A 27,394-nucleotide genomic window follows, 5' to 3' on the forward strand; every position below is an offset into this window, starting at 1 on the left:
ATCACTGGTCTGAGTAGTGGATCTTGTCTTGTATTTTAAATATATGACTATCTTATCAGTAATAAAACAATATAATTTTTTGAATTTATATAACTTTATATCATCTTCTGTTACAAAGTTTTAAAAGTGAACTAAATATAGGTCATTTCTTATAATTAACTTTGTGAGACTTTTAAAAAATTTCTCAGCATCAATCTGAGTATTACTCTATTTCACAGCCACCTCTCATAGTTTCCCACAGTGACATTATAACCTTTAAAGTGCTGTATGGTCAAATAAGCTTAAGAAATACTGCCGGTCAAGAGATCAAGACCATCCTGGTCAACATGGTGAAACCCCGTCTCTACTAAAAATACAAAAAATTAGCTGGGCATGGTGGTGCATGCCTGTAATCCCAGCTACTCAGGAGGCTGAGGCAGGAGAATTGCCTGAACCCAGGAGGCAGAGGTTGCAGTGAGCCGAGATCGCACCATTGCACTCCAGCCTGGGTAACATGAGTGAAACTCCGTCTCAAAAAAAAAAAAAAAAAAAAAAGAAATACTGCCATACAGTGTCATTTTTACAGATGCATGTTTAAAGATCTAGGACTCAGAAAACATTAGAATCTATTTTTATATCCTGACTACTTTCAAAAAGTATTTTTATTATTCAAATTTTGGATGGTGCTTAGTAATGAATTATCCATTAGCCAACTGACTTCCACTGCTAATCCCAATATAAATTAGATCACAATGTAAATTAGATCAAAAATCAACCCCCTACAAGTTCTAATGAAATTCTTGGGACATGAAATAACTCCAGCAAGGCTACTATAAATACAGATCAAGGGTACCAAATGTGAAGTAGCAACATGAGAAACACACAGGCTAAGAGGCATTACCCTGGAAGCAGTGCAAATTAAGGACACTAGCTGTTTTAAACAGTACTACGATAATTAAATCATTATCAAATGCAAAACAGAAAACACATTGTCAAAACTTTGAAGATAGTAGGCAGATTAAATAAAACGCATACAAGTGAAGAATTCTCAGGGCTGAAGACACTTAGGACTATGAAGATAAATGAAGGCTTTCTCAACAAAGCAGGAGAATATTTATGATTCTACTGTACTGTTGGGACCATAGTGCCATTGAAAAGTGGATACCCAGCTGTCAGTTAAGACAGGAAGGGAATTCTGCAAATTTGGCAGCAATCCTTCAGCTGTGTCCTTAATACTCCTCTTGGAATCTGCTACAGTGTGATGTTACTACAGAGCTCAAAGAGGTCATAGAGATACTCTATGAAGACCAGTAAATTTTTCCAAGAGAATCAAAATTGAACACATTGCTTATATAGAATGGATTCTGAAAAAAATATGTCAGGACTTAACCTAGATGAACTATCACACCCCAAATCAGGACTTAATCTAAAAGAACTATGATACCCCAAATCCCTGCCCTCGATTTTACTCACTAGTACCATATTCATTTACCTAACTTCAAAACCTGGATCATCTTCAACTCCTCTTTTCCCCTCACTTGCATCTCCTATTAGCTGTCAAGTTCAGCAGATAATATTAGGTTGGTGCAAAAGTAATCATGGTTTTTGTGATTAAAAGTAATGGCGATTACTTTTGCATTAACCTAATAATTTTTCGTCTGAAATCCATTCCCTCCTTTTGATCTTCAAGGCCAGGGTTCTTATTCAGGTCCTTAGTTCCTCATACTTAGACTATTAAGATAATCTTCTATCCTCCCAACTTCTAGTATTTTCCCCTCTAATTCATTTTATGACTACTGTAAAATTCACCTTTCCAAAGCACAGTTTAAATCATACTGGTTCCCTTTCAAAATATCTTCAGTTACTCTTCCTGTTTCTAAGCCAATACATATTCTTCAGCCTGGCATTCAAGACCTCAGTAATTTCCTGGCTGTGCTCCCACACCTCCCCCATGTCCAGATTCTTATCCACATACTTTCATGGTCCTACTTGCCTATCTCTTCTAACTTCTCTTAACCTCTGGATGTCACCGTGCACAAATCTCAATTTATTCAAATCTTAAGTATTTTCCAGGATTTATAACAGACATTGCCCCCTCAAAGAAATCTTCCTCCATCTTTCCCACTAGATGTCCTAACCTGCTTCTCTGAACCCTACCACATTGTTCTTGGCATCTGTTACGACCTGCCCGCTATTCTATTTATCTATTGCATCTACTATTATTTTTATTCAACCAATACTTACTAAGCCCTATGTGCCAGGCCACTCTAAGGCACCAGGAACACAAAGGTAAATAAAACAACTATGACTCTCTGAATTAAATGCATTGAGTGAGAATTACCACTGGATCTTTATATTGTACCACATAGTAGAAAGCTATAACAATTGTTGTATCAAGATCCTGTAAGATACCTCATAAACATATAAAGTGCCATTCAGTTAAGATGCTTTGTTTTAAAACTATAATTCTATTAATAAAAAGGATTATTTTAAATGGGAAATTTGAAGAATCTTACAGTGTAATCGTTAAGCCCTTAATTAAAGGCTTGTGCCTAGGTTAGCAAAAATAGAAGAAATATCAAATCTTTCCATTGAAAAATTTTAGAGCAAAAATTTCTATTTTTCTGAAGACATCTGTAAGTTTATCTGTTTAATAAATGAAACAAAGAATAGAAGGAAAGAAAACCAGACTTTGGTATCAATGGGACTTTGAATGAATATGATTAATTGAATGAATGAATGAAAAGAGACTATGAGCTTGTTTCTTTGTTTTTGCACCTATTGTTTTAGAATCTCAGTAAAGTCCTAAGAGGTTTGTGTGGGGATAACATAGATGGGGATATGCATAGTGATCAGATAAAAAGATGGGCGAATATAACCATGAGATGAGCTATATTAAATTATCACTAAAGAGAAAAAGAAGATGAGAGTTCCTTAATGCTCATATTCTCAACTGAACCACCAGGGAAGAAACTCTAGCAATTAAAAGATGGGAAAATTCTTGGCATACATTCCAGTTTTAAATAAGTATGCAAATTATTACATCTCAGTTTCGAATATCCCCACTATTCACTACTGCTGTCCAATGCCCCAGCCATAGTACCCTCCCCTGCACCTGTCCTGCTCTCATGGTCCCCTGTTTACCTCATAGGCATCTTTGATGTTCAAGGGCTCACCAAAAGCTGCCACATGTCCCACAATGCCTTTGTTCCATTCTAAGCGGATACAGTTATTTGAAGCTTCTTCCAGTGTTGAACCTTCAGCAACATCAAAGAGACGGCTGATAAGAAACTTGTCGTTGGAGCTGTCTTCACAGACAAGGAACAGGGAATAGCGGTCAGCGGAAATGAGTCCATGGATATGCAAGAAAATTTTGTGACATAAGGCTGTGACATCCAAATGACTAGAAATATCCTTCACTAATTCCAGGAGTCTTGAGCACTGGTCCCCTTCATCATGATCAAACCTTGGAGGAGTTAGAGGCATCTGTTCCTTCTTTTCTGAGTCAGAGAGGAAGCTCACAGTTCCCTCAGAATCCTTGACAACAATGGGTCTAAGAGGCCGGTCAAATTCAGAGGCAGAGATTTTCCTGGTTGGTGTTCCAGGGGCACTGTTATCTGCACGAGGACTCTGCTGCAAGGGACAAGAGCAAGATTCGGTATGGCCTCTGATACCTTCCTTGCACACAGGGATGGTGTGAACTCTCTCAGCAAACCATGCATTGACCATTTCTCTGCAGAACAGAACAGGCAGACACATTAGATACTTAAGGAGGAAGGGTGCTATGCCTGAACACTGCTAAAAATCTTCTCTTGGTAAACTGATGAGACAATAATTTGATATGTCATAGAAAATAAAAACAGGAATCTTATGGTGTAAGATAGTTTACTTGAGACGTATAATTTTGGCCAGGCACAGTGGTTCACACCTGTAATTCCAGCACCTTGGGAGGCTGAGGTTGGAGGACTGCATGAGGCCAGGTGTTGGAGCCCAATCTGGGAAAGCTAGTGAAAAAATTCTGTCTCTAGAAAAAAATTTAAAAATTAGCTGGGCATGATAGCATGTGCCTGTAATCCTAAGTACTCAGGAGACTGAGGCGGGAGGATTGTTTGAGCCCAGGAGTTCGAGGCTGTGGTGAGGTATGAGTACACCACTGCACCACTGCACTTTAGCCTGGGTGACAAAGTGAGACTCTCTCTCAAAAAAACAAAAAGACAATTTTATTTTGAAAAACAATAGATAACAATTGCTTCAATGAACATCTTCATAAAGGAGGACTTCTATACACATAATTTTATATATATATATATATATATATATATCTGATTGCAGCATGCCAAGCATTAAGTCTGCTTCTCCCCAAATAAGTTTATATTAAAAAGTAATAAGACACTAAATTTGCCAATAGTTTCAGGAAAACATAAATATGGATGTTAATTTGATGTTTAAACACACAACTTGCTCTGAAATTAAATATATTTGAAAACTAAAACAAATATTTGTCTAAATTTGGCTTGTTAATATGGCTATTTTAGATAGTCATATCTATATTGCAAAAGTAGATAAGATTTAGAAGGATTCATGAAAAATACAAATAATTTAATCTTCTGTAGAAAAATCAGACTTCTGTAAATATTATCCCAATAATGTTTATTTAATAATGGTAAAATATGATCTCTTTTTCTAGATTATCTACAACTATTTTAAGATAGGCTTTATCTAAGTTTAAAAATGCAGTCCAAGAAAACTGAAGGCATTTATGTTTTTAACATACACTTCTATGAAAGAAACCCATTTGAGCTAAAGCCTTCATAGTAGGTGACTTTTTAAAACAAACATACCAGATCCTACACAATCCAAAGTGTGTTGTTCAATCCAAACAATTCCCCTTAGAAAGCTGTCATCTTATACCAGTTATAGGTGTCATTACTCTAGATATTTTTAGAACTCTTCTTTTGAAGCAAATTTCTGAAATGATTTAAAATCCAAATAAAAATACCAATGTTATCTAAAAATTAGGTCTTATTTCTCACTCCACCTCCCAAAATGAACAAATAAAACAAAAACCAAAAAACCGATGGTAACAGCGAATTTAATTCTTTATATTCTCATAAGCCTTGACCCTTTTGAAAACTCAAACTTGGCTTTGAAAGACAAAAATTTGCTATAAGTGAGGACATTTCAAATAATTTTTCTATAATAAAAGCAATGCAATCTCAAATCTACAATGACATAATTGATTGTTTATACCAAACAAAAGGCCAGGATAAAAAAGTTTGACAATGTACTATTTTGGAGAAAGTAGAGGGATATAGTCACTCTCCAATGTTTTTGGCTGTAATAAAAATTGGTATTACTTCTTTGGAGGACCAAGTAGGCAATATCTAACAAATTTTAAATGTATCTATTCTTTGTTCCAGAGATTTTGCACATATGGCAAAGGAAATACAGGGGTATTTACTATATACAGGAAGTACTGTTTGCTATAGCAAAGAAGCAACCTAATATCATCAATGGAAGGCTGACTAAATACATCATTGTACATTTATACAAGGGAACATTAGGCAGACATTAAAACATGATTATATGTACTGATATGTAAGATACGAATTAATTAAGTAAAAAAAAGAAGATGCAAAAGAGTTTGAAAAAAACACACTGTCTTATTTCTGAGTCTTTACTAAGTCCTTCATATATGGGATGTTCCCCTAATTATTTAATTTTAAACAATGATGTATTATTTGTGAACTATACATTACCCTGAAATAGTAACCCCTCTAGAATACAATGGGTTAAAATGAAAAGATAAAAATATTACCTCCCTTATAATTTCAAGAGTTGGATACAGTTATAAAAGTCTTTAAAAAGTTTAGGAGAAATACGTTCAAGAGATCCATTGTAAATATGGTGACTATAGTTAATAATAATGTATTGTGTATTCAAAAAATGCTGAAAGAGATTTTAAGGGTTCTCACCACAAAAAAAGATAAGTATGAGGTAATGCATATGTAAATTAGCTTGACTTAGCCATTCCGCAATGTTACATCAAAACATGTTGTATACCTTAAATACATAAAAATTTTGTCAACTAAAAAATAAATTTAAAAAAAATCCAATGAGTAATTTAAAGAAAAACAACCTTACTTGCCTTATGAATCAACTGACTTTATGATAAAGAGGTATTACAAATTTGAAGAGGCACAAAAGCAATGTGGTAGGTAAGTGTATTATATAAATCACAAGCATATACCTACACAGGTTTTAAAAACTATATAATTGTCCTAATGTTTTATAGATGCATGCTGTGACTTAGGACAAAATTTCCAGTGAGGACAACGTACATTAATTAAGATAATTCGGTATCTCAAAACCTTAGAAGTGAAGGTGATGCACTCTGGAATTTGCTTATGTAGCCCCCAAAATTATACTAATAGTGCCAAAGACACTGATGCTAAAAATGCACGTGGAGCTTCCAGAAGTGTATAGGAATCTTTCAAATAAAATTGTTTTTTGGAAAAGATAAGACAGGAAAAAAATCAATATTTCTAAGTCAACATATCTGATGTGATCTTAAATATGGACATGTTACTAAATTATTAAATCAATATTAAAATAGGCATTTTAACAATTTCAGCAACACACCTAAAACCTAAAACTTAGCCCCAACTTATTTCTATCTTCTTAATGGAAAATTGAGATCTCCTTTTTTTTTCTTTTTTGAGATAGAGTCTTGCTTGCTCTTGTTGCCCAGGCTGGAGTGAAATGGCACAATCTTGGCTCCTCCTCCAGGTTCAAGTGATTCTCCTGCCTCAGCCTCCCGAATAGCTGGGATTACAGGCACCTGCCACCACATCCAGCTAATTTTTGTATTTTTAGTAGAGACGGGGTTTCGCCATGTTGGCCAGGCTGGTCTTGAACTCCTGACCTCATGTTCTGCTTCCTCAGCCTCCCAAATGAGATCTCCTTTTGAATTTTAAATTAAACTGCCTACTTGACAATTCCATGTGGATGTCTAGACAACTTAAAATGGTGAAAACAGAATTCCTAAGACCCTACCCATTTTACCTTGTCTCACCTTACTCCCTGCCTGTTTTCCCACATATGGAGTACCATCTCCACGGTTACTCAAACCAAACACGTAGGAATTACTCTAAATTTCTGTTTCCTTCAACTCTCACATTCAGTTGCACAGTCAAGTTCTACCAACCTGACTTCCAATATCCCAATCTGTTTATTTCTATCTCCATTACTACCACGCTGGTCCAAACCCTGCCATCTCTCACCTGAATTATTGCCATCGTCCCCTAACTGATCTCTCTGATCCCATATTTACCCTCTTCATTCTTCACACAGCAGCCATAGAAAACTTTTAGCAAAGTATGTTAACATCTTAGCTACGCTACTTGGCTTTTCATTGAACTGAGAATAAAACCTGTGCTCTTATAATCCCCTACAATTAGGTTCCTCTCACCCATGCCAGCATCCTTGGCACTCCTGAAACACACCAAGTTCTAACTGCCCCATCTGGAATACTCTCTGCTCATTGGCATGTAGCTGATCAGCTTCCACAACCCCTGCTCAAACAGGTCATCTCTGACTGCTCCACCTAAAGTGGTCCTGACACATCGTGTTCTTACCCTATATTATTTAAATTCTCACTATTTGCTATTTTTCTTATCAATCTGTTGTTAAACTACCTGTCCCCTCTGACTAGATGTAAATTTCATTAGTGCTACATGTTCACTGCTGCATCTCCTGTACTTAGATGAATTCTTATCACATACAGTAGTAGGTCCTCAATAAATATTTCTTGAATAAAGTAAATGTATAAATAAATGAAGGCTCCTGAAGCATCAAAAGGTACAAGAGTCTTTTGAATATCTAAACGCTGGTGTGTTTGTTACAGAAAATCAGCCTAGTGTTTTAGGGATTACTATTCATCACCTCTTGGATGTGTAAGTCTCATAACTGACCAGGACTAACTTATGTTTGAATACCCTGCAGTGCCTGATGCAGCATATGTCTTAAGCAGAGCCAGTGCCTAAAAATTCTATATTATGTGTTTTTGACTACTCCATTTGCCTCATAAATGTTGCTTATGGATATTTTCTTAGAGACATTAACTCAATATTAAATGACATAGGAAAAGCAGATGTAGTATATTCAGTCAGTCAATCAACAATTTGTATTAACCACCAGTAATAGGGAAAGGGAGTTCTCATGAACACATTATTGATTATCTGAGTCCCTGTATTACATGCTTGTATAGGAAAACACATGTTATCATTACATCAAAATCACTGATGAACCAACCACAAATAAAATTAAATCATTTCTCACACATCTTTCCCTTTGAGCATTCCTTGAAGTTCTGCAGTACACAATCTATATGGCCGAATGGAGTGGAGTGGACATTTGCTCTTGAGACTAATAGCTACTAATGTGATTATAAATACTCAGCTGATTTTTGAAAATACTTCAGTCTCTATGCAAATGAAAATCACCTGCAAATAGAAATTAAAATTCTTATATAAGACACATGCTATGTTTTAAACGTATGTGTCCCTACAAAATTCATCTCTTGAACCCTAACCCTGAAGGTTAGGAGTTTAGGAAGTAGGGTCCTTAGGAGGGCTCTGCCCTCACAAATAGGATTAGTGCCTGATGTAGTTTGGATGTCCCCTCCAAATCTCCTGTTGAAATGTAATCCCCAGCATTGGAGATGGGGCTTAGTGAGAGGTAATTGGATTATAGGGGCAGATCCCTCATGAATGGCTTCGCATCATCCGCTTTATGATGAGTGAGTTCACAGCCTTCTTTAAAAGTTGGTTGTTTAAAAGTATATGGAACCTTCCATCATCCCGTCCTTGTTCTCATTCTTGCTCCTGCTCTTGCTACAACTCTCTTACCATATGATATGCAGGTTTCCCCTTCACTGTCCATGTGATTGAAAGCTTCCTGAGGCCTTCCCAGAATCTGAACAGATGCCAACACCATGCTTCCTCTAAAGCCTGCAGAACCATGGGCCAATTAAACCTCTTTTCTTTATAAATTACCCAGCCTTGGGTATTTATTTAAAGCAATGGAAGAACAACCTAATAGTAGGCCCTTATAAGTGACCTATGGGAACTTGTTAACTCTTTTGCCCTTCTGTCACATGAGGACACATAAAAGTTGCCATCTATGAGGAACAGGCCTCCACCAGAATCTGCTGGTGTCTTGATATTGGACTTCCCAGCATCTGAAACTGTGAGCAATAAATTTGTGGTTATAAATTATCCAGTCTAAGCTATTTATTATAGCAGCCAGAATGGACTAAGACAAAGTAGATTTTCCAGACATAGGTAAAAGTGATGTTGGAGAATCCTTCTAATATTACACAAAGGCACTTACAATTAAACATTATCCCCAATTAAAGACCAGCTAACAACTGAAGAAACAATCAATAATGATAATGACATAGCAGATACAAAGAGAATATTAGTCAAATAATTACATTCTGAATTAAGAAAGCCCCTTGGGAAAAACTAATGAAGCCTTCAAATATTAATTCAAAAAACTATTTTAGGGAAAAAAAATTATCTTTATGACCCTGCTGCAAAAGCCAAACATGAACTGAAGATAATTGTTTATGGCTACACTTCTGTTATAATTAATTGTAACAGAATTAGCAGAGTTTCATTCTAAGAATTAGCAGAGTTTCATTACAATCTCAATTTTATTATTAACAGCTCAAATATAAACTTATTTTCATTATCTGTGGTCCTATTTTTCAAGATAACGCTCCAATAAAAACCTTCTTATTAATCGTTTTCTATTTTGATAGAATTAACTTTTTTTTTTTTTTCTGGAACGAATTATTCTCATAAGACAGAGATTTCCGCAAGGTACTGTGTTGGGCACCAGGGACAGAATAATGAGCAACTCCAGATAAATAATCATGACCTTACCTTTCAAACTTAAAAGTTTTTATTGTGTTCAGAGGTTACACGCACATTGGATTTTTCTGGCATATGAAGTTAGGTAAAGGTATACAAATAAATAATGGAAAAGATGAATGTGAACACGTCCAATATAAAAGTAGAAAGCAACAGATGGAATTCCAGAAACCTCGGTGGTAGTTATGACTGGGTATTCACTTCGATGGCCTAAGATAGAATCTCTATTTTCCGTTCTCTTTCTTAATTCTAGGGGGTTTTGAAAAATATTCACATTAGTGCTACTGAAAAAAAAAAACATATAAGTTTACTTAAACCTGGTGAGGCAGGCATTAATCATCCTACTTTTTAAAATATGAAGCTGATTAAATGTCTGAACCACCCATTCTACTACTTGGTGGCAACACCAGGAATCAAATCCAGGTATCCTATTCCAAATACTATAGGCTGTTAAGAATATAAAAAATATAAAAGTTCCCAGAGCATCAATGCTTGCCATGAAGAAGGCACCCTATAACATCTAGCTGAATCTGAAAGTAAAAATCAAATTCAAACATAGACGGCATAGAGAGAGATGACTTATGACACGTTCTAATGAAATCCTTTACCTCCATGTCATAAAAAGATCACACACTGTTCTAAGGTAAAAACACTATTTCTAAGGATTCCGGGAACAAAGATTCTTAAGAATAGTGTTCATAAGAAAACTAACTAAATTCCAAAATGTCTATGTTTCTAAAACAGGTCACATTTTATACGTCTAAAGCAATGTACTGAAAATAACTATAATAAATGTTATCAAGAAAAGAGTCACCCCCAGGGTTGCTATATTTAGCAAATAAACAAGATAACCTGTTAAAAATGAGTTTCAGATAAATAATGAATAAGTTTTCAGAATAGGTAGTATCTGAAATTCAAGATGAACTGGGTGTCCTGTATTTGCTCTGGCCACTCTCGTCATTCTATATAGTTTTTCCTAACTGAAATTGTTGATAGATAGGCAACAAAGAGAAGGAAGGTTCTATCCAGCACACTAATAAGCTCCAGGCTATCAAATTGCTAATTTTATCACTGAAAGAGCGCAAACAACTACCACACTGTAATCCTGTGTATGATAACTGAACCTTTTGAAAGCACTTGGATTCATAATTTGTAGTAAAACTAGAGAATAAAATTTATTCTTAAATCAAGTTCATTTAGTTTGCTCTCAAAACCATCCCATATAATGTATCGCACAGGGACAAAACAAATTGCAATCTACTTATAAAACGGAGATTTACTAATTGATAAAATTTGGGGGGATTACAAAGCATTGAGAAGCTGCATTTTCAGCCATGAGTCCTGGGTTCTAATCTTAGCATTTGTTACTAATGGGATGTGTGACTAGCACTAAGCAATTTTCTTCCTAAGTGTCCATTTTATCGTTGATCAAACAATCAAACAAAATAGCACCAATTCTGGTCTTTTATGAAGTGTAAGGTACTGACTGTTTTCATCTGAGTATAAAATCAGGAATATCAGACCAGCAATCAGAAATAATTCTAGCTCCAGTTCCAACACTACATGGATCTGATGCTAAACCAATTACAACTCTCTGGAGCTCATTTTTACTGGAGTTTAAGTTCTTCAGTGATAAAAATCGGCTGCTGTATTCACAGGTTATTATACTCCCTACCACAGCTTACAGTATGAATAGGACAAGAAGTGGTCCTTGGGTCCGTCAACTTACTCTTTTTGCCCCTCAATTTCCTCATTTTTAACTAGGGTAAACGTCTTCTGGCTCCATTACTCACTGCACAGGGCTGATGTACGAGTCAAATTAGAAAATGCATATGGAAGCATTTCAAAATCTCTTCCACATATCTAAGAATTTGCTATCTCCTACACCCCTATTACTCATTCCAGTGGAGACAAAGGGCTGGGATAAGGAGCAATGGCTGTTATTTCCTCATAAAGTTCAGCCAAGAGAATCAGAAAAAGGGTGAGAGTAAAAAGGTTGTTTTTGGTGATACAAGCCTACAGGCTGAGGGTGCCTAACTGGGTTTGGATATAGACCAGCAACATGCGCCATGAACACTCAAAGTACGTGACCAAAGAAAACACTTTAGAATGGCATTCTTGACAAAATCCAAAAAAAATAAATAAATAAACCACTTTTTAAAAAACAAAACAAAAACAAAAAAGAGTTTAAATTACATCATAGCCATCTGAGCAACAACAACAAAACAGAAACAAATTTCAATGAAGTATTTGGCATTTGTACCCTTTACCACAAGCACAAATAATCTGGACTCTTCACTTTCATGTATAAGTGTGTCTTTGCTAACTGCCCTGCAGACCTGAAAGAAATGAGAAGAAAGCCTAGCTGCCCTCTTGAAGTCTTTCTGTTGATTTAACTTTTATAAGGCTATTAATGAAAGACAACAGGCCCTCCACACTGCGAAGAAAGCCAAAGCCAAGGAAAATGCAATGAACATTGATGCCAATAATTTATAGTTGATGGCAAGGGCCTGAATTTCACATCCCATCCATATCTTCCCCTCTTCTCACCAAAATCTTTTATTATCCTCCGATCACTTATTTCCTACCTATTTTATTACACAGAAAATTTTTTCATCATCAATGAGTTGTATTAAATACCCTTTTAAGAAGAGTAAATTTAGTTTTGTTTTTAAACTTCTACAATACATCCTGAGATAGGAAGAAACCCTGGTGGGCACACCAAAATCATTATTGGAAGTTATTCCTCTCAGAAAACACTAACGCCAATACCACCTGTTGTTTCAAATATGCATATTCCACAGATGATACTTGGGGCTCACAAAAATATCGTTTCCCACACTGAGCAAGCAAAGAAGCCCCCCAAATTCGTTTAAAAAATGCATTTCAAATATAATTAGCTAAAGGGACACACACACACACACACACACACACACACACACACACACGTCCAAAGGATCTCCCTGTGGCAATAACTTTATTTTCTACCAAAGTAGAACTGCTCACTCATCTTACAAATGAATCTTGAAAAAGACAGAAAAGCCTTAAAATACATATTCAATATTCCAGATGTCTTGAAATGGAAAATTAATTAAAATATTTTATAGGGTTTATAGGATATTTCTTGGCTTCTAGAAAAGGAAAAGAGAAGAAAAATTGACAAGGCAAAGTAAAATTTCAATATACATAATAACCCTCACAAGTTAAAAATGTAACTAGATGAAACCTACATGTAAAGCAGTTAGTTTAATATGTTTTGCACTCTGGCCTAAAACAATGTATCAAAGGATAAAAATCCTTTGAAAATATACTGTACTAGGGTATTCTTGTTCTAATACTAAAAAGATAATTATAATGGTGTAGTATGTAAATTTTTAAATTCTCTATTTTAAAATGTCATTTGAGATTTCCCAATTTTTATACTCTGAAATTGTATTTGGAAACTAAACTCACTTGAGCAAAGCCTTTGGGCACATCATTAAGTAATGTGCTTGCACAGAAAGAGGCCATAGAAGAAAACGTTAACCTCTTCCTGAGTTAGAATCCTCATGAAATTAAATTTATGAGCCTTTGCTTTGTTTCCATTAATATTGACACGGACCTTCAGTATAGCACAGTGATTAAGGGCCCTGTGCGAGAAAGACCTAGGCTTTAATCCCAGAATCACCTCTTTCCAAGAATATGACCTTAGGTACATTATTTACTCCCTTTGCAAAATGGAGATCATGGCATTTACCTTGAAAGTTTCTTAAGAAAAGCAAAGAAAATGATGCTGGAGTCAGATACACCGGGTTTCATTCATGATAGTTATTGTTTTTAAGTTAACTGAACATAGCATGGAGTATATGTTTTAAACTAATTTTTTTTTAAAATAAAGAAAATTTATTTAACAGGCTTATACAGCAGAATAAGCAGATGTTGGCTCTTGCTTCTTCTTAAGCCCCTAATTTAAAAGCCATAACTTCTCTACAGAGGTTTTTAATATTAAAAAGACAGGGAGAGAGGGTTGTTTTTGTGTTAGGATTTTTTCAAATTACTTAAACAGACTTAAAAAAATAGACTCAGACTAATTTCTACACTTACACATAACAAAATTTTCTGAATTTCATATTAAGTGATGAACGTTTAACTGTGAAAACAAATGCAAGAATATAATTTGCTTTTTCATTACTACTTGGAAACTATTTTTTCTTTGTCAAAAAATAAGTTATAGATTTGGGGACTATTTTTTCCCAAAATATAAGAGTTAAAACTGTTTGACAACAAATGTTAGAAAAAATACAATAATTACTATGATGAACACCACAGCAATATTTCATAATTGCTCTAACTATAAATTGGAGCATAGTTTTAATATCTGATAAAACAATGCTTTAACACTCTGCTAAAGGTAATTTGGGGATTAAATTGGCTGTTTTCATTTTTATCCAAGAGTACTTACCTGGGTAAATTCTAAGAGTAGGGTAATACCAAGACTTGGCCCTCAAAAATGCACATATAGCAAGTCCATTGAACGGTAGCTTTTAAAGATTTGCACAGTATATTTTTGTGTTTAGAAGTCAGCTACTAAAATGCCACCCTCTTTTCTCTTTTCAATGCCTTTTTCATCGATCATGTGAATTAATCACTAATACCAGTGTTACAAAGAGTATACTAAATTTTCTGACTGGAAAGTACGATTGACAACTTATATGGAAATATGCTAAAGTTATCTGTAGGGAAAATACAAAATAACTCATATAAAAAATAATGTTGGCTATTTTTCCTGCTCTTGGATCCTTCTTTTATACAGTTTTCGTTATGTTGTTTGCATAATTTGACCTGGATCCACTATCTGAATTTGGAAAAATACTTAAAAGAATGAAACTATTCAATCTGAGAAATTGATACTCGGCTCTCCTGGTGAGAATCAAGACTCTTACAGCTGAAAGAGATTTTTAAGCTCATTTATGAATCTCTCCACCTTGAGCCTTCACCCTCCTTCACCTCCCATCTTAAAGCTGAGGTTTATTAACTTGAGCCAGTCACAAAGTTAGCTAAAATCAAAGCTGGACACAAAATCTGGGGGTTTGGGCTCCCATTCTAGTTCCCTTTCCTGTACCTTACATAATCCCACAAAAGCTTCTGTTCAAACCATTAATAAAATTCATCTAAAAAATTTAAATGACATTTAAAGTCTATAAAATTACTATGCTATCATTCTAATTCCCATCTACCGGGATAAGGAAATGCCTATCAAAGTCTGTGATTATATTTAAAGCACTGATGATTCTCAAAGTAAAATGGTAAACTACTGAAAATCGCTATGAAAAAGATAAGGAAACATGCATTATTTTCTTTAATTTTTTTAAGAACACTATAAGGTAAATGCCATCATCCTCATTTTGCAGTGAGAGTAAATAACGTACCTAGAGCCTTCCTCTTAAAAAAGTAGGTCTGGGGTTGAAGCCTAAGGCTGTCCTATCTAGGGCCCTTAACCATAAACAGAAATCAATTTTAAAGGGTTCACAATAGTGGCTCCTAATCATATAGTGGTGCCAACCCTTGAGGGACATTTGGAAATGTGTGGGAATAGATTTTCTGTTGCATGGATGGGAGTGGCCCTGGCATTGAGTGTCTGGAGTTCAGGGATGTTAAATGTCCTGCTATGTGCTAGACAGTCTCTAACAACAAAAAAGTGGCACCAACAAATGCCAACATCTTCTTTTCAGAAGGATTGGCTTAGATTATTTAAACGATTAACAGACTATTATTAAACAAAATAGGAGATTTTGGACAACTCTAAGTGATATCTTCCAATAACCTCTTCTCTGATGTTATAGTGAGTAGCTCATTTGGGTCTGACATGGTAAGGAAATGAAGGCTCTGCCCAAAGTTATTTAGTATTTCTAAGTTTGCTCCAGCTATGAAAACATCTGAGAAGCTTACTGGGACCAAATATAAATAAAATGCAGAATTGCTTCATATGGTTTTACATTCAAATTTGACTGAGAATTGGAAGGGACAAAATGTTTTGTAATTTTCTGTGTATTCACAACACGTGGTATAAAAGAAGTTGGTTAAAGGAAAACCTACCACATCTGAAAGAAAACATAACTGAAATCTATGCATTAAACACATAAATCAGTCTGCTTTGGAGTTTAGATACGGGAGAGATCAGACTAGATTTGCATTTCTCTGAGGTTTGAGAGCCCTGAGAATTCAAAACAAGTATGTTTTGAAGATCTTCATTTTTTTTCTATAAAATATTCTAATTTTATATTTTCACACTAATCATAATCCAAATAAAAGAAAGTGAAAGAAATTGCATTCAATTACTGGAATGACCATCTTATTATCAACTACTGCACTGCAATTTTAGCTGTAAGGTTTACATTTGTGTCAATGAGAAAATAAAAGAGGTAAATTTAATATGTAAATATGCTTTCACAGCAAGTAAAAAATGAAAGCTGGTATGCTGTGCTAGAGAAATTAAAGTTTCACGATTGTTCAGAGAGACCCAGTGGGAGAAGTGAATCATTATAGGCCAAATTGTAGCAAAGGCCAGCTGACCTACCAGACTCTTCTTCAGTTAGTTAGAACCATATTTACTTTGCAAGAGTGTTTTAATGAATGCTGTAAATCTACATCTGTGGTTTTATCATTTTGTTCATAATTAACTAGAACGAATTTTGGCATTACAGTTGCATAAATGTTGTAACTATGATTAAATTATATCTGCTTTTATTTATTTTTAAGAATTCCACATTTTACTAACATTAAAATAAAAGAACGTCAACACTAGGTATGGTAGATATCTAGAACTTCTGGGTCTGCCCACATCACTTTCTTTTGGGTATTTCCCCTCCCCAATGACATATCACCTTATGGGCTACCTGCCCCAACAAAACAGTCAAATAACCCTACTCTCCTGAATGCAATGATTGGTTCAGAGAAGGGATGTAACTCAGGTAAGACCAGAGTAATCTGGGGAGGACTGATATGGATAAGAAGGTACCTCTCTAATCTCAGAAGTTTAAGACCCACATATAGCTAACAAGTAGAAACTCTCAGCACATGAAGAAAGCATGCAAGAAAATAATGCCAACACAGCATAGGGCCAAAAGACTGATGGATAGATGAATAGATGAATACACGAACAAATGGATACATTGATAGATAGATGGATGCAAGGAAGGGCAGGTAAACAGAGTAGATAGATGAAAAGATAGAGATAGATAGATAGATAGATAAATAGACAGATAGTTAGATAGATACAAAGATAGAATCTTGGCAAGATTATTTGATTAGCTAAATTCACAGCTAACCCAATACCCCAAGAAATTAAAATTATGTGAGTCAATTTTGTATGGGTTCGAGTTGAGTTTCTGTCACTTGCAACCAAAAGCTTTCTAATAAATTGGAAATCAAAAAGAATGTCTTTCTTTAACAGGAGTACATTACTTAAGTTTGAGAAATGAGACTGTATGATCTCTACTAACTCTAAAGTTCAGTGATCCTGTGTGTGTGTGTGTTTTAATTATTTCATCAGCTCAAAAGGTCAGGATCTTTTCTCTTTTTATATTTTCAGTATAGGCATTCAACAAAAAGTAGAGAAGAAGATTGTTTTTATAATTATCACTATGAATATAATATCAAATGGTGATCCTTTCTCCCCTAGTTTAGGTAAAATAAAATTATTCAGAGAAGGTAATTTGCAAAAAGTTAATCTTACTTTACAATTCAGAATCAAAGGAAAAGTCTCCCCTCTCCAAAGATTAAAAAAGCTAACAATGGCACATAAGAAATTTAAAAGCATTTGCATTGCAAACCAAAAACCAGAGAAAAATATATCTCTACAGCTTTAAAACATTTTTAGAATATTCATCAAAATGATTCTTATAAACTTAACACTCAGTTCACTTTACCTACCTTAATCATTTGGTTGGCAATAAATATAAAATTCCTACCATTCAGAAAAAATGAATAAAGCACTTACATTGTAAAAATAATAATAATTTAAAATAAAATATCAAGTCAGTAAATAAGATTACATAGCTAAATATCAAATGAATGACTCATATGGAAAGACTTTCTTCAATTTTTATTCCTAGGTATGTGGCTCACAGGCACTTTTCCCTGAGAACCTGATATAACAGATATTTCCAAGCCACATTCACCAGCTGTAATAGTGGCCAACTGAATCTACATCTATGCAGCTAAACTAATTTCATAGGAAGTCCTGCAAAGTCAGTAGCTAGTCTGCATCCTAAATTCGGAAATTAGTCATTTTTCAACTCTTCACTATCCATCAACTCACTGATTTATTTAATTGTCGTACAGTCTTTACTAAAGGTTTTTTATCCTAGGAAGAGGTTTTTATTCCACAATTGGCTGTGGGAACAAAGAACAAATATATACTGACACAGCAATTATAGGTTTAACTTCTAAATTAATCTGTATTTTCAAAGCTAGAGGAGGGAATGCCTCAAAGTAGGACACAGTCTCTGTAATCAGGTAAGAGCAAAGGTACAGACGTTACCTATACATCCTGAACGTAATTCCAAATATTTCAAAAGAATTGATACTTAAGACCAGAGTCAAATCTTTTATTTAAGCAGAAGAATTTATAAAAGAAGTTTTGTTGCATAGCATAATCAAAATACTAAAAATTTCCTAATCTTGAGGTATTGAGGATATTAACTTGTGAAAATACTGACAATTTCTACAGATCATAGATGACAGTCTGAAAAAAAAGGTACTGAATGATACAAGCCTATTTAAGTTTGTGTTATACAAAGCAAATTGATTTATTTAAAGATATCCATCTATACTAATTGCCATTGCATTAATTCTGCTGTATTTTTAGGTAACATGTAGTATGTAGTTTAGGCCCTAAAATGGGTCTGAATTTGAAACTCTGAAAACACTAGAGACAGAAGAGCAATGAGAAACATTATGTCAGGGGCTCGTGTGGATTTGTCCAGGCAGGAAGAATGCAATCCACAAGAATGCTTCAAGGGCAGTAACAGGCAGCTTAGAGCTGGTTATATGGGCCCTGGTTATGAACAGCATAAGGAAAGAAAGGCCATTATTGCACCAGAATTACCATTATAAAAATACTATAAACAATATCAAAGTTAGACTGGGTCAGTGCCCAGAGGGTTTTATTATCATCAACACTAACAACTACTTCACAAAATATGCTTAATAATTCACTTGTCTGAAAATTGCAGAAGGGTTTATATTCCTATATAATTATAGAAACAATAATTTTTAAAAATGCATAGCAATATTTATATACATAATTTGATTGTACTGTAAATACCTTGCAAATAAAAATTTTTCTTCTACAGCTTTTAGAAATGAGAGAAGAATTACAAGGAAAAAAATGAAAAACAAAATTCTAAACACGGGACAAGGAATCTCAATTAATTCAGCACAGCTTTGCAGTGTCAAATAAAGTCTATCATAGAAAGCTACATGGGAGTGTAAAACTTCTGTTTCTGGACTTTGATCCAAGCTGTCATAAAAACTTGCCCTCATTTAATATCTCTTGTTTCCAGTATATGCAAAATATTCTCAAGCTTTTGCCTGGTATAAAACAAAGCAATAAAGTCCATTATGTCATCCTTACAATTCTAAACAACCTAAAACATCACCCACAATCACAGAGCTGATTAGTAATTAATGAAAGATAACTTTATTCTGATATGCTGCCAAGAATAACAACAGCTGTTAAGCAGCATTAGCACCAAGAAAGCTTCAGCTGTAAAGGCATACGCATTAAAGCCCTCAATTAACACAGTAGCTGAGGCCTTTAGGACTACAAATTGTCTAGAATAGTGACCTGGGAGTTTTCCAGATGTGATTTATTAGTCTCAAATTAATTTTTATGCCAACAGACTATGTTATGAATTATTCAACTGACACCTTGAAATTGACATAAACAGGTTTTGATAACTAAAAAGCTCCAAGCTATAGCTTTTTTTGGTGTGAGGGAGTCTCTCTCTGTCACCCAGGCTGGAGCACAGTGGCACAATCTCAGCTCACTGCAACCTTCACCTCCTGGGTTCAAGCAATTCTCTTGCCTCAGCCTCCCAAGTAGCTTGGATTCCAGGCACGTGCCACCAAACCCGGCTAACTTTGTATTTTTAGTAGAGACGGGGTTTCACCATGTTGGTCAGGCTGGTCTCGAACTCCTGACTTCCTCATCCATCCGCCTCAGCCTCCCAAAGTGCTAGGATACAGGCCTGAGCCACTGCTTCTGGCCCAAGCTAGAGTTTTAATGAGGTGATTAGCTCTGGGTTTGGAGATGAATGTAATATAATATAATATAATAGCATAAACGTTTTGAAGGTCAACCCAAATTCACAGGTGTTTGAAAATTTGGGAATACGAGAACCTTGATGTTCAATAACTACAAATGAATGTAGATCATTCAGTCTGAGAAAAGGATAGAAAAGCATGCAAGAATGTCGAATGACAACAATTAAATAATGCACAAATCGTTTTTATCAGCAAGCCTGATTACTGGTGCAGATGGACAATCTGAGTGAATATAAATGCATTTTAAATCTTAAAATGTGCCGCGTGCATCTACAAAACTATTTTGTTTCATGGGTTTCCTGAATCACACACAATATTCATTTTGCACTTACACAGTGTAAAAATAGGGGCAAAGCAAAGTAATGAGAGCTTCTAGTTAAAAAAGAAAAATTCTTAGCTGTAAAGTTAAAACATAGGCAATAAGTTTTTACCACAATAATGTGAACCACACTGGGCTTAGTGGTTTGGCATTTTTATAATCAACAAATGTCCAACCTTTTATTCACATTTTAAGTCTCCTGCTATTGCCACCAAATATAAAACCAAACTGGTAATATAGTTCCATGAAAGACCTCTGGTTACATACAAATTCTTAAGTTATATTCTTTGCACTGACAACTCTCAGCACTTCATTATAACTCTTAAAATTGAGGGCCTACATTATTAAATATTTTGCACTTTTCCTACTTACACTCAACATAAACTCTTAAGAATATGTATACACACACATATATATCACAGAAAGTGTTCAGCCTATTGCCAACATTAACTATAATTTTAAAACCCTAACCGAAAAATCTTTTAAAGTTTTTTTTAGAGCCTCAGTTGATGAAATTTTACAGTGAGCATGGTAATTTTGAGAAATAGGATTTTGATCCTGTGCTGCTTGGAAGAAAAAGTAATAGGAAACGAAATGTAACCTAGCTCTTCCAATTTATTTTCCAATAAAACGTTGCTACCCTTTCAAAGTGTTGGTAGGCTCTGAAAGTGTAGTGTTCTTATCTATGACTAAGTCAAAAACGACCAACACCTAGTTTACGTCTTAAAAAGAAAAACGGAACAAAGAAAGGACATTTATGCTGATTTATTAGACAATAACTTTTTTCTTTAAACTGCTTATAATCTGCCTAAAGAACACATCCAATACACACTTTTAAAAATCTGCCTGGTTTTCCAGCCCCCCATTCTATGAGCCTTAATTCAAGGAGAGTAGAAGTCTGGGAGTGCGCAGAGTGAAAGGAAAGTGGGTACAGATGTCCTCAGAGGGGCAGGTGACCCCTGAAAACTGTTGGTCCACAGCACCGGTCATTCTAGACCTCCATGGCCTTAGTATCTCACCCTAAACTCGCAGAAACATGCTCTTGAAAAAGAAACCACTTTCAGGGATCAAGATTTAGGATTTTGAAGGAAGAAGGTGAAAGCGGGGGAAGATGATTTTAAAAGAAAAGCTGGGTCATTAAAGAGAAAAGATTAATCCCGGAGCCTTCCCCTCTGCCAAAAAACCTTCAAAGCGATTAAAGTGACACCAACTCTGGATATTCCTTAGGAAAAAAAAAAAAAATTAAAAAGGGCCTAATTTAAGACTCTCGTTAATACATACATCTGCAAGAGAGCAGCAACAACAACAAAAGTTATACAGTCCATCTTCAATGATACATCGTCCCGCTGGTGCCACTGGGGCGTCACCACTCAGCACCCAGGACCCGCCGCGCCCCCGGAGAAAGAGGGAAGGGGGATAGGGGGATGCTGAAAGAAGTACCTCGTTTTGTCTCCAAAGGGCAACATAGCAAACGTAGGAAGTTCGTTTCCGAACTTCCCCGATCCTGGACTCCAGGAGGCTCCTCGGGGGCAACAACGAGCCCAGGTGATTTGAGGTGAGGTCGGCGACTGGGAGCCAGCTCCCTCACCGCCCGGGCCTCCGCGCCGCCGCCCGTCGCCACCCGCTTGCCCCGCGCTGCGCCGCCCCCTGGCGGGGAGCGCTCCGCAGAGCCACCGCCGCGAGCCGGCGGGTGGGAGTCCGGCGTCGAACCCGGACCGACTCCTCCACCATCACCTCCGGCCAAGACTGCCAGCATCCACTGCCCGACCGCCGCTGCCTGGAGCAGGCGGTAGAGGGGCGGGGACTCCTGCAAAGGGGTGCGTCCTGGACTCCGAGCACCCCGACTTCGCACCAACTCCTCAGGCTTCGGGGCACCCGTCCGCCAAGCACGCTCCGCTCCACTCTTCTTGTCCCTCTGCTCCCAGTTTCAACTCCTCACCAACTCTCCCGCGAGCGTTTCCCACGCGTGCCCCGATTGCCCTCTGCGCAGCGGCCTCCAAAAAGACAGGCTCCCTCCTCCCCGCCCTCCGCAAGGGCCGCCCCGGCGCTTGGCTCTCGACCAGAAAGAGCCGGCCTCTGGGGTCTCCGCTGCCCCTTGGGGTCCGCTCCGGGCGGCGCCTGCCCCGCGCCCTTTGTGTGCGCGCCGCAAACCACTCGGCAGAGCTCTACTTCTGGCGGCTCAGCCTTCGGCGGAGAAGCGAGTGAAAGGAGACCCGCGGGACAATCAGAGGACTAGAAGGGGGGAAAAGACGGCCCACTCACTTTGGAAAGGTTCTGTCATGTTGCCTTTGGGCTTCCCGTGGTCTCGTCCCTAACCCCGGCTTCCCCGCCCAGCCAGGGCCAGGGCGAGGGGGGACGGGGGAGGAGCGGAGCCACCGAGACCGACTTGGAAATGGTGCTTCCGGAGCTGCAGGGAAGGGGCTCAGAAACTGTTTGGGTTTTGCTGATTGGATTTAGGAGAATCAGGGGGCTAGAGAGGGGCCAGGGGAAGGCCAGTGAGTACGCAGATATGAAAATAATCATGTTCCCGGGGAATACCAAGGGGGACAGGGCTGAGGGTGGAAGGCCGGCAAGTACAGTTTTGTATTTGAACTTTGTGAGCAAGTTGTATCATATCCGACGCTTGAGTTTTTCGACTGTGCTCGCTTAGAGTTGAGGTTTCTACCTCGTAACAGGACCGAGGACCTACTCCAAAAAGCAAAGGGCCTGGAAACGGGTGAAAGAAGGGCAAAATCCGATAGGGAGAAAAATCAGCCCCGGGTCACACTCCATTCCCCGGCCGGGTCTTCCGTGGGTCCTCCTCTTACCTGGTGGCTTTTCTAACAAAGTAAGAGAAGGTAAAGTCCCAGTGATCGTCCAGCCATGCTTCGACAGAGTCCTGATCCCTCTGCTGCTGTTTCTGCGGCTGGGGCTGCTGCTGCTGTAGCTGCCGCCCGAAGCTGGGGCCGGCCGGCTCCATAGTTGGCGCCGCGCGCCTCGGCGGCTCTCTGATGCTGCTTTTCCACCCCAGCTGGGGTCCCTCCCTCGGAAGAACAGGACCAAGCCTCAAGACCCTCCCCCTTCGTCCGGCTCTAGTAGGGCCGGCTTTAGGCAAAGCGGCCCGAGCGCCAGGCCAGCCTCCTGCCCCGCCCCTCCTCGCGCGGTCCTCAGGGTGTCCAGGTGTGGTGGGCGGGGCCGGCGCAGCTGCTGCGCCCCTCTCTAGGGTGCCGCAGGTTTCGGCTCTCGCAGGCTCCGGAGACCCCTGGTTCCGAGGTGGCAGCGGCGGCGGCTCCCGGAGAGCTCTCCGGAAACCAAGTGGCTGCGGCTGGAAGGAGGCCACGCGGCCGCTGGGGTGCGCTGTGAGCCGAGCCGGCTTCTGGGGAGCCCGCTAGGTGACTGGGTGTGTTCTCAGACTGCCCGCGTAGGGAGGGAAGGTCGCGATGTGGGAAATTTTGCTCTAAAGCGAGACGTGGTGCGACCCTGGGCGCTTTTCCTGGGGCCTGAGAGTACAATGACCGTCCCTCCTCGCTTTTCCCCAGCCTTACGCTTGGGTCAGGGAGGAACCGGGACCGACCTCCTTTGGAGCCCAGCCCTCGCAGGACTTAAAGCGCTCCAACCACTGACCACCGCGGGGTGGAGAGAGCTGCGGCGTGTGCCAGCAAGACAGATTTGCAGGTGTAGGTGGGTAACTTGCAACAAAGCCATGCCAGTGCTTAATGTTAATGGTAACAGCCATAATTATAAATTGAGTGCCTTTAACCATTGCCTCAAAGCTCCCTTTTGCGTAATTGGAAAAAGATTTTCTTGGTAAAGAAAAAGCAAACAAATAATTTCCAATGCTTTGTGCATAAAGTTAGAAAACAAGGGCACCTCTGTACAATTAGGTTAATCCGAGAGCACTGGCACAACCCAGGTGCAGTCGAGGGCAACCAGTTAACCCAATTTTCAATTAATGCATCATTTTAATTAAATTGGAATTAACACTCCCTTAAAAGTATCCCTTAAAAATGGCTCAGCCAATGTTGTCCAATCCCTATCTTGCTTCTTTAAAAAAGGAGTTGGTGTCATCCTTTGCTTTATTTGCATCCCCATCTTCCTGTCACGCATTTACGGTTTTAATATGGCATTTTGCAATAACCTATATTTTTAGGTAGAATTAAATCTGGAATTATGGGCTACACAATTTGTGAATGACACCATTAGCTGTGATACACACACACATACAAAAATGACTTTGATATACTTTTAACAAACTCCCTTCAAAATACTCTTGGCAAGAATGTAAGGCGTTATTCACTACATAGTGACACATCGTTAAATCGATAATCTGAGAACTTTTAAAAGTATCTTTTAGTCCCCCAATGCAATGGTTTATCTTTCCTTCATTGAATAATTGACCTTTTGCAACGTCGGTTTTTCTGAAACTTTACTGCTGTACGCAGGTAACCACAACCAAAGAAAAGCAAGCAAAGCAGTAGAGTGTGAACCAATGTGTGATAAATTATATTGGATTTAAAAATGAGAATTCTCTCCTAATGTGTTACTATGATAGTGATTATACTGCTCATGGAATACAGTCATGCGTCACTGAACAGCAGGATACATTCTAAGAAATGCATCCTTAGGCAATTTCATCCTCCTTTGAACATCACAGTGTCCTAACACAAAATAGATGGCTCAGCCTACCACACACCTAGGCTATGTGGTAAACGTATTCCTCCTAGGCCACAAACCTATACAGCATATAACTGTATTGAATACTGTAGGCAGTTGTAATGCAATGATATTTGTGTGGCTAAACATAGAAAAGGTAAAATAGGCCGGGCGCGGTGGCTCACGCCTGTAATCCCAGCACTTTAAGAGGCCGAAGTGGGTGGATCATGAGGTCAAGAGATCGAGACCATACTAGCCAACATGGTGAAACCTCGTCTCTACTAAAAATACAAAAAAATTAGCTGGGCGTGGTGGCGCGTGCTTGTAATCCCAGCTACTCACGAGGCTGAGGCAGGAGAATTGCCTGAACCCAGGAGGCGGAGGTTGCGGTGAGCTGAGGTCGCGCCACTGCACACCAGCCTGGCGTCTGGTGATGGAGTGAGACTCTGTCTCAAAAAAACAAAAAAAAAAGAAAGAAAAGAAAAGGTACAATAAAAATATAGTATTATGGGAATCATATATGTAGCCTGTCCTCTGAAAAGTGGCACGTTACTGTGGAGAGTTTCTCCTCAGTCCTGTTTTTTCTTTTGGAAATCCATCCATTCCTCCTAACAGGAGGTCAATTGTAACTTAAAACTGCTTATCTACTAAAGATGCATGGATTTGGGCTTGAATTATTTGCTTTTGTTGGATACTTGATTAAATAAATATGTATACTCATTTCAGTGTTTATGTTCCCTCCAAAATTCATGTTGAAACTTAATCCCCAATTCAACAATATTAAGAGGAGGTGCTTTTAAGTGGTGATTAGACTGTTAGGGCTCTGCTTTCGCAAATGCATTAGTGCCTTTTTAAAAAAGACTCAAAGGAGCCAGTTGGCCCCTTCTATTCTTTCCACCACGTGAAGACACAGCACTGACCCCTGCAGAGGATGCAGCGACAAGGTGCCATTTTAGAAGCAAAGAGCAGCCCTCACCAGACACCAACTCTGCTGGCACTTTAATCTTGGCATTTCCAGCCTCCAGAACTGTGAGAAATTAATTTCTATTGTCTATAAATTACCCAGTCTGTGGTATTTTATTACAGCAATGAAAATGAACTAAGACAATGGGTAATATCAAAATGTTCATTTTTCTCATCTAACCTGAAAGGGTTAAATTATCAGAAACCAGAACAGTTTCTGAAAAATTGCTGCAAGAAAAACAATCCATAGGCTGGTAACAGTGACTCATGCCTGTAATCTCTGAACTTGGGGGAGGGTGAGGTAGGAGGATCACTTGATCTCTGGAGTTTGAACCAGCCTGGGCCACATTGCATGACCCTGTCTCTACAAAATTTTTTAAAAAATTAGCCAGGCATGAGGAAACACACCTGTAATTCTAGTTACTGGAGAGGCTGAGGCAAGAGGTTTGAGCCCAGGAGGTCAAGGCTGCAATGAGTCATGATCACGTCTTGCACTTCAGTCTCTGTGACAGTGTGAGACTCCTGGCTCAATAACAAAAAAGAAAAACTGTACATAGATTCTCTCAACAATAAATCTCAATTCTGTGTGGTATAAATGGTAGGCTGGGGACTACTGTGAAGGCCTGTTACCTGAGGAACATCACAAGGGATTGGGGAACAGAAGTGTCTCAAATAGTTCTAGTCTCTGGGAAACTCAGACAAAATGTGTACCATACGTCCTTTAAGTAAAGGTAGGCATATTTTGAACTGCCATTACCTGGGCCTCTTGTTTTGCAACTCCATTTTATTCTTTATCCCAATTTGCTCAATTATTTTGTTTTAACTTGGTATGGATTGTTCTAAACACCTTCAATCTTGTTATGGTATGAGGTAAGAATAAGTAAATAATAAACCCTCCCAAGAAATAACTTGAAAAATGCTCTTAATGCTATTTATAACAAACAAATGAGCAATGACATATATATGTAAGATATATATGTGTATGTATATGTATTTTTTTTATTTTTATAAATTACCCGGTCTGACCTGATCTGTGAGGGGGTGATCCAAGATGGCCGTTTAGGAACAGCTCAGGATTGCAGCTCCCAGTGAAAGCGCAGAGGGTGAGTGGACGCCGTGTTTTTATTGCCCACAGACTAGGAAATTCCCGGGCAGAGGTGCTCCACGGTCACCAGCGCGGCTGTTTCGGCCAGCGCGGCTGTGCCGGCCAGCGCCGGCCAGCGCCGCTGCTTTGCCCCGCGCGGCTGCTTTGTCG

At 38.1% G+C, this 27,394-nt stretch overlaps 1 protein-coding gene across 7 annotated transcripts in view; it reads right to left on the reverse strand.

Moving 5' to 3' along the window:
- The window catches only part of PDE5A (phosphodiesterase 5A), a 127,695-nt gene extending 103,800 nt beyond the window's left edge, over positions 1–23,895 (reverse strand). For 3 of the 7 annotated variants that reach the window (XM_017497566.2, XM_037727502.1, XM_017497565.2), the window contains exons 1-2: positions 23,352–23,895; positions 3,124–3,712 (exon numbers count right to left, since the gene is read on the reverse strand). In XM_017497566.2, coding sequence (XP_017353055.1) covers positions 3,124–3,712; positions 23,352–23,503 — 741 coding nt within the window. In that variant the 5' untranslated portion in view covers positions 23,504–23,895. Of the gene's footprint in view, positions 1–3,123; positions 3,713–21,984; positions 22,730–22,806; positions 22,953–23,351 lie in introns of those variants that run through there. The other 4 variants (XM_017497568.2, XM_017497567.2, XM_017497570.2 and 1 more) reach the window with 3 other exon arrangements.
- Positions 23,896–27,394: the final 3,499 nt, after the last annotated feature.

This window comes from Cebus imitator, unplaced genomic scaffold, assembly GCF_001604975.1.
Source record: "Cebus imitator isolate Cc_AM_T3 unplaced genomic scaffold, Cebus_imitator-1.0 Scaffold233, whole genome shotgun sequence".
NCBI lineage: Eukaryota > Metazoa > Chordata > Mammalia > Primates > Cebidae > Cebus > Cebus imitator.